At 38.0% G+C, this 18,502-nt stretch overlaps 1 protein-coding gene across 2 annotated transcripts; it reads left to right on the top strand.

The window, feature by feature from the left end:
• Window positions 1-213: 213 nt before the first annotated feature.
• Window positions 214-8,321, top strand: lhx2b (LIM homeobox 2b). 2 transcript variants are annotated; one of them, XM_062998300.1, is made up of 5 exons: window positions 214-381; window positions 1,827-2,029; window positions 3,083-3,459; window positions 7,201-7,406; window positions 8,031-8,321. In XM_062998300.1, the coding sequence occupies exons 1-5, from the start codon at window positions 262-264 to the stop codon at window positions 8,319-8,321; spliced, it is 1,197 nt and encodes a 398-aa protein (XP_062854370.1). In that variant the 5' UTR covers window positions 214-261. The 2 variants fall into 2 exon arrangements, with proteins under 2 accessions (XP_062854370.1, XP_062854369.1); XM_062998299.1 differs by having other exon boundaries at window positions 247-381; window positions 3,083-3,450.
• Window positions 8,322-18,502: the final 10,181 nt, after the last annotated feature.

Genomic DNA, 18,502 nt, shown 5'->3' with positions numbered 1-18,502 from the left:
ACATCCGACTGTGTGTCTTAAATGTTCTGTAAGAAATCTGCTATTTTAACCAAATCCAGCTACCTGAGAGGGGAAAACAACAGATAAAAGAAGCACCAAGAGTTCGTGTGTCGATGCTCCAGCACTGCTCCGCTTGGGAAACCTTTACCAGCGCAGGTTCCTGAGTCGAACCTAATGAACTGCAAAGGGCCTGGGCTTCATCTCACAAAGATTTTAGGTTGCAGATCGGAAGTAAACACGTGTCTTTCTCTCCCATCCACGATGCTTTTCCACGGCTTACCCGGAGGCGACATGCAGAGCGTCATGGAAGAAATGGAGCGCAGAAGCAAAGGGGACTCGACCGCGATCAGTTCGGCTATAGACATGGGTGAAACAGAAACGGTAGGTGACACCCGCTCCAGGCGGTTTGCCTAAAAGTCTTACACTGTGGCTTTTACAAGCTTACAGGCCCAGAGATTTTATTTGACAAAAGTCCAAACTTTTAACAAAACCAGTCATTTTATTTGTTTTATTTATTTAATCTGGGTTAAATATAAAACTAAAAACACACAGCATTATATACAACGAGTGTACAAATCATGCTAAGCTATGAAATGTTTCTGGAGCAGTAAATAATTTCTACCCTAGACATTTTTTAGTATTTCAGCTTTCATTTTTAGATTTTAATACGAGTCATATCTAACACGAAAAAAGCAGCTGCTAAAATTAAGTTGTTTTAAATAATAATTTAAAATTCACTATGTGGATAAATAATAATAATAATAACAACAACAACAATAATAATAATAAAAATAATAATAATAATAATAATAACAACAACAATAACAACAACAACGATAATAATAATAATAATAATAATAATAATAAAAATAATAATAATAATAAAAATACTAAATGTAACAACAACAACGATTATTATAGAATTTAAAATGTGTCGCATCCAGTTTAATCCATGTTTTATACATATTTTAATCTAGATCTGAATAAATACATTTATACAGAACGAATTACCATTGTAGAAATGTTGGCTCAAGCCAGCTTTTTGGACACATTAAACACGATTTTATTAAATTAGACCACACACCCTTATTAATCGTTATGTTCGTACATTGAGTTTTTAGATCTTTTTAATATAAAACCACATAATTACTTAATACGACGGTTTTCGTCTGTGTTGTTTGTGTTGAACGATTTTTAGTCCACAAGTTTCATTAGGTTATGCATTTTGGCCTTTATAATTTGCAGCCTTTTTTAAGAAAACATTATTATTTTTATTATTATTATTATTGTTCTATATATCATAGAGTATAGTAACTTTTGCCAAAAAAAAAAAAAAATTATAATAAAAAAATACGCATGCGTGTCTTGGGCCTTGCATTTCGTACATTTCGGCACAAGTTCACTTGTATCCCTTAAACTCTTGCTTTGCCTCTTTTACGTACCTTGTGCGAAAATACTAGCTTATGTGTCCCTGTCATACCAGAAATAAGCAGAACGCATTAAACATTCCCACCAGGCAGTGCATGATACGCCTTTCAACAATAACAAGGCCTCAGGATTCCAAAAATGCGCATGGCACACTGGTACGACACGTTAAATCAGTAACAGTTATGGTAAAAAAATGAAGGAAAAAAAGTTTACTTAACTAAATCCTATGAAGTTACATTCAGTTAGGTTTGTAATATAGATTTGTACGAATTTTGGCTCAAATCTAGCCAACAACAAATCTGATAAACACGCATTTGGATCAGATAACGATGAGCCTAAACGTTGATTCCTTGTTTATCTGTGCTCAGTACGTGTATGGTGTGTGTGTGTTACCCCAGAGCATGCCCTCCATGAGCGGCGAGCGTGTGACTCTGTGCGCGGGCTGCGGTGGAAAAATCTCCGACCGCTATTACCTGCTGGCAGTGGACAAGCAGTGGCACATGAGCTGCCTGAAGTGCTGCGAGTGCAAACTGATCCTGGAGTCAGAACTCACCTGCTTCAGCAAGGATGGAAGCATCTACTGCAAGGAGGACTATTACAGGTACGCACACACACACACACACACACACACACACACACACGCACACACGCGCACACACACACACACACACGCACACGCACACACAGACTGACTGAGTTAGTTAAATGAATTGGAAATTACTTATTTAGAATACGAACATCGATTATATTGTATGTTGTTTACACTGTTGTTTCTCTCTCATAAGCACGAGAGCTTGATGGTAAATTAATACCATAATATTATAATATTTACTATTAAGTGTCATTTTGTGTTGGCTGTCTCTTATTTACAGTGGAGACTGAACTAATTATTATTAAATAATTAATTTAAGTGAAGTCCATTTACACACTCTAACAAACCAAGTGCTTAAAATATTAGTTAAGAGCTCCAGAATTAAGCAAATAAAGGGCCCCATAATTAAATACGGGCTTCCATTAACTGACACGTAAATTGCTAGTTAGGATATAGACAGCTTAATTCCTAGTTCTTACTTTAATAAAATAATTTTAAATATTGCTTTAAGTGTATTTTAAATACCTACAACAAAGGGATTAATTTAATAGTTGAATGGTAAATATATGTGGTTATATATATTTAAAATCGCATGATCTTAAAATCATTTAAAATATTGCTTTAAATTATATTTTAAATACATACAACTAAGGGATCAATTAAATAGTTTTAAAGTAAATATATCTGGCTATATATATATTTATATGTGATTAAAATGATCTTAAAATGACTTTAAAAATCATTTTAAATATTGTTTTAAAATATATTTTGGGATCAACTGGATAGTTTTAAAGTAAATATATCTGGTTATATATATTTAAAATCACATATTTATATGTGATTAAAATGATCTTAAATTATTAGTAGTGATATATGTACAATTTAAGGGAAACAAACTGGGAGAAAAAGTTTCCTACAGAAACACTTTAGGTTCACGGCACACATACAGTCTGTCCTGATGTATCTCAGTACAGTTTACATTACAATAGATATATATTTCATTAGTTTATATTGTGTTTTAATATATATTTAAGCTCACATTTGTGTCCCTCTCCTGTGCAGGAGGTTTTCTGTGCAGAGGTGCGCGCGCTGCCACCTCGGGATCTCGGCCTCGGAGATGGTGATGCGCGCGAGAGACTTGGTGTACCACTTAAACTGCTTCACGTGCACAACGTGCAACAAAATGCTGACCACAGGTGACCACTTCGGCATGAAGGACAGTCTGGTGTACTGCCGCTTACACTTCGAGACGCTGGTTCAGGGGGACTACGGGCATTTCAATCACGCGGACGTGGCACAGAGCAAAACGCTGGGCACGGCGGGGGCGCTCGCGCTCTCGTACTACAACGGGGTGGGCAGCGTACAGAAAGGGCGACCCAGAAAAAGGAAAAGCCCCGGACCAGGGGGAGATCTGGCCGCATATAACGCAGGTAAGAGCTGTTTTTAACTTTTAAAATGCAAAGCAATGCATTCATGTTTTTATACTTATAGCTCATTTAAAATATTGTCTGATGTTAAAACTTCAGGTTGAAAAAAGAAATGTGAGCTAATGAACTAAAATTGTTTGCAAAACTTTAAGCTTGGGTTGGTGTGGGGGATCCACGTATTTAAAGGCTGCAGGGATTCCCTTAATGTTTCAGTAAATTATGTAAAAGAAATCAGTGCTTACTTAGCAAACATGATCGCCTTTCAGTCAACTGAAATCGAATTTAACACGATGCGGCAAAAAGTTTTGGCCAACTTAAATATTTTCAGACGCAAAAATCTTTGCCTGTTTTAAATCGCTGTAACGATTGGATAGACCAATTCAGGTCGTTAATGTTTAAGAGGGTAAAGTTGTAATAAACGAATACATAGAAACGAGGTGAATAATGTTTGAGTATATTTACATTTTCGGCCTTTAGCAAACGCTTTATCCAAAGCGACTTACATTACTGTGACAATATATTGTCTAAGCAATTAAGGGTTTAGGGCCTTGCTCAAGGGCCCAACAGTGGAAATTTGGCAGTGGTGGGGCTTGAACCAGCGACCTTTCGATTACTAGTCCAGTTCCTGAACATCTACAACTGCCCTAGTAGAAAGTTTGTATTACTAATATTGTTTGAACAAATAACGCGACTGACTTAAAACCCGGGTAAAAATGCTAATAATTTTGAAATAGTTGCACGTTTTTTACCAACAGCTTCTTGATACAAACTCAGATCTAAACTAGCTCATATTTATAATTATAAGATAATAATAAGATAATTACAAGTAGAATGGTAGGGTGCTGTTTTTAATGGTAGGGTCATTTTTTATTTAAATAAAATAGGCAGCACGATCACTACTGTGTTGAGTAAAACGAGACTGTCTTTAAAAGTATGAATAAATAATTATGAATGAAACACAACACACAGAATCTCTCACAGTTATTCGATTAACACTTGGACCGGTCGCTATACAACATACACCCTTAAATTTGTCTACGATAACTGCAAAAACTGCCATTTTATTTATTAGTAAAAAGTAAACCATTAATAAAATAATGACTAAATGTTAAATAATTATTTTCAAATAATCTACTAAAAAGGAATTAAGCAAACAAGTACTATATAAAAACTCAAAGGCAAAAAATGAAGTCTGTTAACAGTAGATGACTCCTTAATTCACAACTTAAACATAAACTTTATTCGATGATGGAGTTATTAATCTTTTACTTTGGGTTATAACGTGAACATAACACGTGTGATTTCACAGCAGCTTTTTTTGTTGTTTTAAACCTGTGACTTGTTTAATGGGTCATAAAACTAAATTACGTTTTATCGCACATGCCAGTAGAACCCTGACTTAAAAACGTAAATAAAATAAACTAGAATTAAAGTCAATTAGTTTATTGAGTCAGCAGGCTTTGATGAATGCGTTTATTCAGGAATGCTTTAAAAAAAATTAAATACTTTTTATTTACATTTTGAGTTTATTCGATAGTAGTTGGCTACAGAAAGGGATATAACTGTTATTAAACTTGTATAAAAGTTCTTAAAAAGCAATAAGTATAGACTCTGCACCAGTGTTTTTATCCTGCATGGTGTCCCTGATCTTAAGACAATTAGTAACAACGTGACTGGTGCGCTCCTGCAGAAAGGCTTTGGGAAGGAATGATGACGACTACACTGCCTGACAAGTGGAAAATGGCTTAGATACAAGTCGAGACCCCAAAAGATTTAAAAAGATGTGAAAGGGGAAAAGAATGAGGCAGAGAGGGAGGGGGGTTAAAGGAAACTAGAGATTAAAATTTCTCAGACATAAGTGAGTTGTTTTCTCTCTGGCTTGGTTTTCAATGTGCTTAAAGAGAAATACCTTGTTAAGTTGTGTAATTTTGTGGTAATTTTATTTATTTGTTAGGTTAGCTATTTTAAACGTAAACTTTGGCATCACGAAATTATGTTGTTGTATTTGCTAAAACCATATTAAGTCTTGCCAAATAGTGATTATTTATTCATTTATTTATTTCCTACATAGGTGCAAACTTTTGGCCTGCACTGGTCAAACGGAACAATAATTATATTAAAAACTGATCGTATTAATCGTGTTACACTTGTGGCTAAATAAAATTACTTTTATAAGCAAATACTGGTTTTACATGAGCATGTTAAATAGTACCTAATACTAATTAAACATGAACAATACGTTGATGTTCAGTGCCAGGAAAATAAACATAAAGCAGAACAGAACTTTTTACTGATTTTTAGGATGTACTAATCATGCATCTATGCATGTACTATAAAATAAATAAAATGTAAAATGACCAAATAATTATTAATAAATGCAGGGATTGCCAATTAGGAACTATTTCAGTATTCGGTATACCTGCCAAATAGTTAAAGTCGAAATTAAGGGGATCTATTTTTAATATAAAGGTCCTGTTGTTATACATTTAGAAGTATAAAAAGAAACCCAAGTCTATATTTTTTAATTGTGCTTTGTGGTGTTTTATTATAACAGAGTTGATAGGCTGGCAGAATAAACCTCCTTGCTGTATGCTCTGATTTTAATTCCATAAAATGAATTTAGACCTTAGTTCAGAACTATACAATTCATATAATAAACTGTTAGATATAAAAAAAAAACCTTAACGCTCTGTTAAATAAATGCACAATGCCTCTGGCACACATTGAACAACAGGTACGATGAAAGCAATTTGCTTTGGACTACTTCTGCCCCCCTCAGATCACACAGAGAACTTTTCATACTGATGATAATTCTGAACAAATGTACATTTTGAGTCCTCGTTAAACACTGGCTAAACACATCTCTGTGCACTGATCCTAGTTATGAATTTGTTGAGAAGAAAAAATCCTGACTGAAGGTCTATTTTGATACACAGTATGATTTATCAGTGACCAGATTTATGTTGTCACAAAGCATTTGCTTGCCATGTGCTTGGGTTGCACATATTAAAGGTTAATTATCCGAGGTGTTGATCAGATATGATTTTCTTTTCTCGAGTAATTTTTCTAGTCACAGAAACATAATTTTCGAACTGTGCTGTGTCTAGCAACACCTCAGTGCCTGCCAAAAATGACTGCCCACAATTCTCTGCATCAGTGCCTTAAAACACTCGTAATGGTGAGACAAATCAAAACGTAAGGCCTTAGATTAAGTATTTCAGTAAGGTAACAATGAATAAATATAGACAACTATTATACATTTGAAAAAGTAGTGTGATATCAAATATATACAGTATTTTTAGATTATTTGTCTTTTTACCTTCTTTTTGCAATCATCTCTAACTACAGCTGCATTAAAATAAATAAAATACAGGAAAAAATTACATAAAACTGCTCATCTTTATTAAAATCTTGCTGCTATAGAAGCAGGGGTATTGAATTCTCTGTCAACTCAATTGATTCTGCTTCTGTAAAGATTTATTGTAGTGAGAGGCAACTGGCTGGCAAATGGCTCAGTATCACCCTGTGGTAGCAGAGTGTATCTAATTAAAATTAGCACACAGAGACTGATATATTTGCTGGTTAGACATTCAGTTAAAGCACGCTCACCACACCTGTCTTTTACTTTTCCTAATATAATGTTTATTTTAATTGAACATAATGCATCAATGATTTAACATGATTAGGTTGTGAGGTTTGGTGTTAGATTTTAAGCAACATATTTTCTTTCTTCATATTTTCCCATTCAAACAGCACTAAGCTGCAATGAGAACGACGGAGATCCCTTGGACAGAGACTCTCAGTACAGCTCTGGTCAAAAATCCAAGCGCATGAGGACGTCCTTTAAGCACCATCAGCTGAGAACTATGAAATCATATTTTGCCATCAACCATAACCCTGATGCCAAGGATTTAAAACAGCTGGCACAGAAAACCGGTCTTACCAAGCGTGTACTTCAGGTAAGAGAACCTTGCTATGGTCCTAGGTGCACACATGACATTTGTTTTTAATCTAACTCTCCAAATTTTACTTTATACAGTGGAGTTTTGTAAAATTATTTCATCTGTGTACAAAATAGCTCATTTATATAGAATAATTATAAAGAATAATGTTCCTAGACAGATCACTTTAGAAACATTTTAATTAAGAAAAACTGGAACCCAGTTCAATTATTACTATTTGTAATAAGTAGTTTCTTAAATACTCCACAAATATGGACCCTAAATTAGAAACTTTAAACAAAACAGCAGAATAAAGGATTTTTTTCTATTCCAAAACAGATCTGAAATTGATGCCCACATGAGTAACCAGCTGTTTTGTCAAACAGAAAAGACAAAATAGACTGCAGGTCCCTCACAATAGTGACAGATAATCCCCAAGGGAATTAAATAAACAGAGAAAAGAAGGATTGTTGAGCAGAAATGCCGCCTGAAATCTCAGAGTCCTAATTATCGTCATCTCTACAAAACAAAACAGTCATTTGCTTTGAAAAGCATGTTTTTCTTTTCTTATTTGTCAAACACAATGCAGATGTTTTTCACTGGCCATGACTAACGGATGGGAACGTTGTTTTATTGTCTCAGGTCTGGTTTCAGAACGCTAGGGCCAAGTTCAGACGAAATCTCCTGCGTCAAGAGAATACTGGCGTGGACAAGAATTCAGATGGGTCAACTCTGGCTGGAGGAACGCCATCTGGACCGGCTTCTGAGATCTCGAATGCCTCCATGAGCCCGTCTAGCACACCTACTACACTGACAGACCTCACTAACCCTACAATGCCCACCGTCACCTCAGTAATGACCTCCGTCGCAGGAACTTTGGATGTCCATGAGTGCCGGAGTCCTTCTCAGACCACACTCACCAGCCTCTTCTGATGCGCTGCACTCAGAATGATCATCACTGACTTTTAGCTGTTAAATCACAGACTTCATTTCAGATGTGAAAGAAACCACTGCTGGTTAACCTAATTTCAGGATACTCAAATCAGTACAAGCACCGTCATTACACTCACGCCCAGTCATTGGTATTGTTTTGAAAACTGTCCCACAGCTGGAATTACTTCCACAAAATATTACCACTGCAAAATCAGACATTCCAACATGGGGATCTTCTTTAATATATAAAAAATATGGTCATGCCAACCAGAGACAATTCAAATTCTTAACAATTCCCAGAATGTTGGGAAAGTAACATTGAGGTAAAAATGATTGTGTAAAAGTGAACCTAATTTAGAGTATTGCCTAGAGGCCGTCATGTCTCACTGAAGGATATGTTGATGGTTTTTATTTGTATTTTATTTTATTTTATTTTTGTCTGTAAAGGAATTTAAGAGAATTGAATTTGAATTTGCATTTTCATTCTATTCCCGACTACGTTTACAACACTGAGAAATATATTCAGTCTATTATTTATAAAACTGCACACAGGGGTCAATGTGAGAATACTGGATTACAATGTGAAAAATTGTGAGATAAAAAGTGAAAACTGCAAAATTTTGCCTGACTGTCACGTGCCTTATCCTGCATTTAAGTTTCTGAATACGACACCCCATTATTGTTGCTAACATGAACTCGATTCAAATGTGTATGTAATCAGTTGAAGTTATGAGGTTTAGAAGCACTGCACGCAAGCGCTAAAGGCAGAAATGATATATGTTCTCTCTCTCTCTCTCACCTAAAAGAGAAACCTGTATCAATCAGACACCGCATTCATGATATTATCTCAACATTTTACCTCACTCAGAATCCACTGGATGTAACAGCACTACAATGACGACACACTTCAAGTCAGCAAAAAAGAATAAATGCACTGAAAAGGCTACAGTTACGTGGCCTGTTTGTACAAGTTTGAGAAGGAAATCACTGAGAACAGAACAATGTGATCAATAAACATCAAATTCACTTGCAAGCAAACTGAAATGAATGGAATACGACACTGTTTGTGTGCAGATCCGTGTTTTCTCTTTCAAATATTTAGATGTGACAGTGTTGGAAACAGGGTGATTGTTTCCATGGTTACAAGATGCCTCATGTTGAAGATGCTGTACAGTTTGAGCTGATAACTGAGGCATTTTATCAAGCGCTTCTCTCAGCGGAACCCCTCTCTAATGTTAATCTTCAGTTCGGTAAAATATACTAATATATATATATATATATATATATATATATATATATATATATATATATATACATACACACACTATCAGTCATAACATTAAAACCACCTCCTGGTTTCTACACTCACTGTCCATTTTATCAGCTCCACTTACCATATAGAAACACTTTGTAGTTCTACAATTACAAATCTACAAATCTATTTCTCTGCATGCTTTGTTAGCCTGCTTTCACCCTGTTCTTCAATGGTCAGGACTCTCACAGGACCACCACAAAAAGGTATTATTTAGGTGGTGGATTACTATCAGCACTGCAGTGACACTGACATGGTGGTGGTGTGTTAGTGTGTGTTGATCTGGTATGAGTGGATCAGACACAGCAGCGCTGATGGAGTTTTTAAATACCATGTCCACCCACTGTCCACTCTATTAGACACTCCTACCTAGTTGGTCCACCTTGTAGATGTAAAGTCAGAGACGATCGCTCATCTATTGCTGCTGTTTGAGTTGGTCATCTTCTAGACCTTTATCAGTGGTCACAGGACGCTGCCCACAGGGCGCTGTTGGCTGGATTTATTTTTGGTTGGTGGACTATTCTCAGTCCAGCAGTGACAGTGAGGTGTTTAAAAATTCCAGCAGCATTGCTGTGTCTGATCCACTCATACCAGCACAACACACACTAACACACCACCACCATGTCAGTGTCACTGCAGTGCTGAGAATGATCCACCACCCAAATAATACCTGCTCTGTGGTGGTCCTGTGGGGGTCCTGACCATTGAAGAACAGGGTGAAAGCAGGCTAACAAAGCAAGCAGAGAAATAGGTTTGTAGATTTGTAATTATATTAACTACAAAGTGCAGAGAAACAGATGGACTACAGTCAGTAATTGTAGAACTACAAAGTGCTTCTTTATGATAAGTGGAGCTGATAAAATGGAATGTTATTCTAATGTTATGGCAGATCATATTGTCCTCTTTTTTATAACAAAAACAATACATACACATCAAAATCCCATAAACAAAAATCTCATTCATTCTTTCTTTCCTTTCCTGTTAATGCTGGGATTTATTTCAATGTGGTCCATGCACTATTTATATTTTTTAAATAGCCCCAAAAAGTATTTTAATTAAGTGGTTTGGGCATTAATTATTAGTAGTATTATTATTATTATATATCAATGGTATAAATATAAATGATAATAATAATAAGATAATATAATGAGGGTTGCAGGACTTATATAGCTGATCATTTAGAAATTATTCACAATTATATACAAATTACTTCTGTTAAATTTTACTGTATTAAATTTTTCTGAACATCTGCTGGGTTAAAATATATACATATATATATATACAGCAATCTAGATTATAATTTGGTGGTATAAAAAATCTATTATATAAAATAACTTAATCAGAAATAATGACCACTGCTGGAGACTCATCTCATTTGGTATGTTATCCCTGGGTTTTCACTGGACAGTAGGTTTCCTTTTACCACCCAAAATATACAAAAGGTAAACTGGTACCTATAAATTGTCCATATGAACAGAAAGTGTGTGTGTCTATGAGCATTAAGAAAAGTATTCAGACTCTAAAAATGAATAATAGTGCAAACCTCATTAAAAAAAAAAAAAAATTATGTACTCGATTGGCGCTATTGGCTGCCCGGGTGTCTACACAAACATCAATTGTTGCCCTTTCCAGCATATGTTTGCTTTGTGCCAAGGGCTTCCTGGCGGAACCTGCTGTGACCCTGACCAGGATAAAGTCTTCGAAGAAAATGATGGTGTTTATTAAATGTTTAACCTTTTTACCTCTATTGATTTTTGTAAATATATGCTAATTCTTAATTTGATGCCTAAAGCAAATTCCAAGAAAATATGAACAGGAGCAAGAACACAGTGAAATGCTAAAATAAAAAATAATAATAATAAAACAATGCTGCTATGATTGGATATAAACAGGCTTGTTACTTCATGAGCAAGGATGAGTTCAAAAGTTTACCAGCAAGCAAGGTAAGAAATGTAAGGGTTTTACCATCTATGGTTCTTGACAATGTGAAAGAATTCAAAATATCCAGAGAAATCTGCATAATTTATTCATTTATTAGGATTTTAACATCATATTTTACACACTTTGGTTACATTCATGACAGGACAGGTAGTTACTGGTTACACAAGATTCATCAGTTCAAGTTGTTAATATCAAACACAGAATGAACAATTTAGTATCTCCAATTCACCTCACTTGCACGTCTTGGAACTGTGGGAGGAACACAGGCACAGGGAGAACATGCAAACTCCACACAGAAAGGACCCGGACCGCTCCACCTGGGAATCAAACCCAGGACCTTCTTGCTGTGAGGCGACAGTGCTACCCACCGAGCCACCGTGCTGTCCTTACTGGCCTGTCTGAAGCTCAAACCCAATTGAAAACACGTAAAGTTCTACGATGTGCAATATTATAAGATAGATTAAAGGTGACGAAGTGTTACGCAAGAATGGAGAACAAATTCTACTTTAACAGCTACAAAGATATTCGTCCCTAGCACACAAAAAAGTAGAAAACCAGCTGATGTAACTAAGGCATAAACAAGCCCCGTCCCAACTTTTTCAGAATGTAATATCAATACAATAAGATATCAAGTTCAGAATTTGTATACACCGATCAAGCATAACATTATGACCACGTACCTAACTGACTGGTCTGTGGCTATGCAGCCCCATACGCAACAAACTGTGATGCACTGTGTATTCTGACACCTTTCTATCAGAACCAGCATTAACTTCTTCAGCAATTTGAGCTACAGTAGCTCGTCTGTTGGATCGGACCACACGGGCCAGCCTTCACTCCTCACGTGCATCAATGAGCCTTGGCCGGCCATGACCCTGTTGCTGGTTTACCATTGTTCCCTCCTTGGACCACTTTTGATAGATACTGACCACTGCAGACCAGGAACACCCCACAAGAGCTGCAGTTTTGGAGATACTCTGACCCAGTCGTCTAGCCATCACAATTTGGCCCTTGTCAAACTCGCTCAAATCCTCACACTTGTGCATTTTTCCTGTTTCTAACATCAACTTTGAGGATAAAATGTTCACTTGCTGCCTAATATATCCCACCCACTAACAGGTGCCGTGATGAACAGATAATCAGTGTTATTCACTTCACCTGTCAGTGGTCATAAAGTTATGCCTGGTCGGTGTATATACCAAAATAATTAAATTGAGCAGTTAAAACATCAAATATATTGACAGTCCCCTCAGTATGTAGTTAAGCTTAAACCCATAGAAGTTTTGGGATTATGTTCCATGAAGTGATGAAACAAAACTGGAGCTTTTAGGACCTATGGATCAGCGATATGTCTGGGGGAGGAAGAATGGCACATACGCTGAAAATAACACCTGTCTACAGTGAAGCATGGCAGTGGCTCAGTGATGCTCTGGGGCTGCTTTGCTTCCTCTGGCACTGAAAACCTGAAGCTTGTGAAGCGTAAGATGGATTCAATCAAGTATCAGGAAATCATAGGAGAAAACGCCATGCCTTCTGTGAGGAAGCTGAAGATTGGGCATCACTGGACCTTCCAACAGGACAATGATCCCAAGCATACCCTAAGTCCACCAAGGCTTGGATTTAGAAGGAGTCCTGGAAGATTCTGGAGTGTAACTGTCGTGCTTCATTTTATTTGGAGGAGTTTATAGACGTCACAACCAAATCACCCTGGACAGACAAGCTGCCTTCAGAGGCTATAAGATGGCCAAGAGTCGCTGTAACAACTGCTGAGATCCCTGGAAAAAACATAGTGCCTCCCCCGCCCACGCCCCCCACCTTCCCCACCGAGCTATACTACAGGTGGGCTCGTTACACAACCATCTCTGCAGCACTCCATAAATCAGGTCTGTACAGCTGAGTGTCAAGAGTGGCCACTGTTGAATAGGTATATGACAGCCTTCCTAGACTTTGTTAAATGGCATTGTAATTGTAATGGCTTTTGCTACATGAAGAACAAAAATTCTCTGGTCTGATGCGAAAAATGGAACTCTCTGGGAAAGAGTTACAGAAAAGTAATCACTTTACGGGAAAACAGGCAGGGCACATCACCTGGCAAATGGCATCCCGACAGTGAAACACAGCGGTGGCTCTGGCATTCTCAGTGGCCATGACAGGAAGTCTGGTAAGAATTAAGGGACACATTAATGCAACCAAATACACTGAACATATGTGGATAAATTTAAAGGTAGTTCACAAAAGCTTCCTATTTAATCTGATCCAGCTTGCAAAGATCTGACATAAATAATGGGATAAACGGCCCAAATCCAGATGTGCAAAGCTTATAAAAACATATCTAAGACTCGCAGCTGTAATTACCGTCAAATTGGCTTCTACAGGGTATTAAACAAGGGAAATGAGGACTTTTGTAAACAGAGGATTTCAGATTTTGATTTTAATAATTAAAAAAAATATATATATTAGGGCTGTCAAACGATTAAAATTTTTAATCGCGATTAATCTCAGAATTTCATATAGTTAATCGCGATTAATCGCATTAAATAAAATCTGTGTAAATGTTATAGAAAACAAGGTTTTTTAAGTTGAAATGTGAAAAGTGGACGTTTCTACACGAAGTGATTGTGTTTTGACCCTTTTGGGGCTTCCATAGTTCATGGACTAGCGTGCTTGACTCCGGTATTCAGTGCCGTAACAGATTAAGTTAATGAAGTGTTTTGCTCCCGACAACTTGTGAATATACCGTGTATTTATTTCTTTATTATGCAAGTGCATCCCTACGACGCTCAGTTATATTATTTTAACAAACCGCAAATGAACAACGGTGTCCGACACGGTGTGTCGACATAAAGTCCGACATTAAAACGTTGGTTCTACCAGTCAAGTCTCAACATGAACTAGAATTTGCGTTAACGGCACTATTTTTTTTAATCGCGTTAAATTGAGATTGCGTTAATGCGTTATTATCGCGTTAACTTCGACAGCCCTAATATATATATAATTATATTTTAATTTGTTCATGGTCATTATTAATTGTAGATTGATGAGTACAATGCCAGTTATATCTATTCAGAATAAAAAAAAAGAAGAGAAGAGAAGAAGAGGGGAAGAGAATGAGAAGAGAATAAGAAGAGAAGGAGAAGAGAAATAGAAGAGAAAGAGAAGAGAATTAGAAGAGAAATAGAAGAGAATGAGAAGAGAAATAGAAGAGAATGAGAAGAGAATGAGAAGGAGAAGACAAGAACAGGGGAAGAGATTGAGAAGAGAATGAGAAGAGAAATAGAAAAGAAGGAGGAGAGAAATAGAAGAGAAGGAGAGGAGAATGCGAAGAGAAAAAGAAGTAAAAGAGAAGAGAATGAGAAGAGAAAATACTTTTTACACAAGACTTAATTTACTTTAAATGTCTAGTAATTCTCACACACCACTTAGTCAGTGATGCAGAGCAAAAGTGTGACTGGCTCTGATTTCCACAGTGTCATAGCTGTAGCTGCTTTCATGCTAAGTGTAACCAGGTGAGAAAACATGAAAAAAGAAGAGAAATACGTTTTTGAATACAAATCTTTGACACAGGGTGATACGTGACAAAGCTATGGCACCCTTAGCATGGCCTCACAAGCTAATGCCGCCACTTTGCTAATCACCTCGCCCAGTGTCCCATTGTGCCCAAGAGGACTTGAGTGTAATACATTATGAAAATGAGAATGAACATGGTCATGTGTTCCCCTGGTCATTATATGACCGTTTAGCCGTACTTAGGACTCTTCTGGCTGACCCTCGGGCGCTCTCCTTCTCCGGGCTAGAGGTTAATTAGCATGAGTAGCTTCTCTTGGTTTGGCGGCAAAAAAGGCTCTCACTGTAATCACATTCATTTGATGGGTGAGGAGCTGCAAATGGGATGAAATTAGAGTAATTAATTAGGTGTTTGCCCTGTGATGGACTGGCGACCTGTCCAGGGTGTTTCTGCTTTTCGCCCACTGAATCAGAGCCATCAAGGACCTGACCAGGATAAAACGGTGGTAAAAACAGACAATTGATGAATAAATGAATAATTAGGTGTTAAATCACAGCCAAATGGTTTCAAATGCACAAGGAATTACTAACAATCATGTCAAATTAGTCACTGTAATCTCTACACAGGACACTGATATACAAAAATACCTATAAAATGTTGAGCCCCTCTTACTAGTTCAACCTATGGCTCTATTTTTTATCCAAATTGTATATACTAGAATTCCACATTTCCACACAGAATATTATTCAATGCATTTTAATTGTTAATATTACAACTAAATAGTCTGAGATGTGCAAACAAATGTTATGAATGATTCTAAATTTCATACTTTAACAAGCATTAATCCATTTTAGTCCAGCCACACCCAGCCATGATTACTGCCAGACCTGTTGAATCTGTTGAATCTGTTAAATAGAACCTGTCTGCCACTCAGGTGGCGCAGCGGTAAAAACACACGCTGGAACCAGAGCTGGGCTCTCGAATACATCGTATTGAATCTCAGCTCTGCCTACCGGCTAAGGCTGAGTGGCCACATGAACAACGATTGGCCTGTTGTTCAGATATGGGCGGGACTAAGCCGGATGGGGTCTCTCTCGCATGACTGGTGCAATTACGACCTCTGCTGGCTGATTGATGGCACCTGCACAGAGATGGTAAATGAGTGCTCTCAGGGTGTGTCCTCTCCGTACACAACGCTGTGCTGCATTGCACTCGTCAAAGTGCAGGTGATAAAATGCATACGGCTGCTGCCCAAAACCCAAGGTCGCTTTACATACAAAAGTAACAATCACACAGAAATAGCAGAAGATGAAGTGAGAAAGTGCTGAGAAAAAGGTGAGTCTTTAGGAGAGCTTTAAATTCAGAGAGAGGGGAAGTGGAACGTAGAGAAGAAGGAAGAGAGTTCCAGAGCGAAGGGGCAGCAACCTGGGAACCTGGGAACAACCAGGAGACCAGCATCTAATGACCTCAAATTCCGGGATGGAGTGTAGCATCCAACAAATAAACAGGACCTAAACCATGAAGTGACTTAAATGTGAGAAGCAATATTTTATATTGTATACGCTTATAAAGCAATTGAAAAAGTCAATGAAATCTACCAGTCTGGAAAGGGTAACAAAACAATTGCTAAATCTTTGGGACTCCAGCAAACCACATTAAAAGCCATTATCCACAAACCCCCCCCCCCCCAAAACACTTGACCAACTCGTTCAAGGAGGTCACAACAGAACCCAGACAAACATCTAAAGAACTGCAGGCCTCATTTGCCTCAGTTGCCTCAGTTAAGGTCACTGTACACGATTCAACAATAAGAATGACACTGGAAAAGGGCATCCATGGGAGAGCTGCAAGGCACAAACCACTGCTGACCAAAGAGGACACTCACATTTGCCAAAAACATCTAGATGACCCTCAAGACTTTGGCATAATTTTACTGCGGACTGATGAGTTAAAGTTGGAACTTTTTGGAACACGTGTCCCGTTAAATCTGGTATTTTACATTTACATTTTCAGCATTTAGCAGACACTCTTATCCAGAGCGACTTACAGAAGTGCTTCCAAAGTGAACATTCCATTTCTCAAGTTTAGGTAAACAGTCGAAGAACACAAATCTGCTAAAACCTGTTAAAACCAAAGTGGGGTTTTTTGTTTTTAAGTCAGCTTAAGTGCTTAGTAAAGAGGTGGGTTTTTAATCGCTTTTTAAAGACAGCAAGAGACTCAGATGTTCGGACAGACAGAGGAAGTTCATTCCACCACTTGGGCGCTAGAACAGAGAAGAGCCTTGATGCTTGTCTTTCTTTAGTCCTGGATGGAGGCTCAAGTCGAGCGAGACTGGTGGCTCGGAGGTTGCGTGGTACAGAGCAGGGTTTGATTAGACCACGAAGGTAGCTTGGGGCTGGTCCATTTTTGGCTTTGTAGGCGAGCGTTAGTCTTTTAAACTGAATGCGTGCAGCTACAGGAAGCCAGTGAAGAGAACGTAGCAGTGGGGTGATGTGGCAGTGTTTGGGCTGGTTAAAAACCAGACGGGCAGCTGCATTTTGAATGAGCTGCAAGGGTTTAATAGTGGACATGGGCGCTCCTGCCAGAAGGGAGTTGCAGTAGTCCAACCGTGAGATTACAAGTGACTGCACCAGAATCTGGGTAGCTTCCCTGGAGAGAAATGGCCGAATCTTCCTGATGTTGTACAGGAGGAACCGGCACAATCTTGTCATGTTGGCTATATAAGGAGAGAAGGTCAGCTGGTTATCCAGGACAGCACCAAGACTTCTTACCTTATCAGATGGTCTGATCTGGGAGTCATCCAGAGAAATGACTAGGTCCTGGGCTGGAGACTGATCTCCAGGAATAAGCAACACCTCTTTCTTGCTGGGATTAAGTTTTAGATGATGAGCTGACATCCATTGTGAGATATCTCGCAGACATGCTGAGATGCAAGCTGAGACTTGTGTGTCTTAAGGAGGAAATGACAGAACGAGCTGAGTGTCATCTGCATAGGAGTGGTAGGAGAAGCCATGGGAGGCTATGACCTTGCCCAGAGAGCGGGTGTAGATAGAGAAAAGAAGTGGGCCAAGTACAGAGCCCTGAGGAACACCGGTTGAGAGAGTGCATGAGGGAGATATGGATCCCCTCCATGACACTTGGTAGGAGCGCCCTTCGAGGTAGGAGACCATCCATTGCCATGCTGAACCTGTTACACCAAGGTTTGAGAGTGTGGACAAGAGAATGCTGTGATTCACGGTGTCGAAGGCTGCAGAGAGGTCAAGAAGAATAAGGACAGATGACAGTTTGGCTGCTTTGGCTGCATGAAGCTTCTCAGTAACAGCTACCAGTGCTGTTTCCGTAGAATGCGCTGCCTTGAAGCCAGACTGCTACGGATCGTGGAGGTCATTCTGAGTGAGAAAGGCAGATAGTTGGTTATAGACA

This window comes from Trichomycterus rosablanca, chromosome 7 (genome assembly GCF_030014385.1).
Source record: "Trichomycterus rosablanca isolate fTriRos1 chromosome 7, fTriRos1.hap1, whole genome shotgun sequence".
Taxonomy (NCBI): Eukaryota; Metazoa; Chordata; class Actinopteri; order Siluriformes; family Trichomycteridae; genus Trichomycterus; species Trichomycterus rosablanca.
This window is presented reverse-complemented; position numbering and strand designations above follow the sequence as displayed.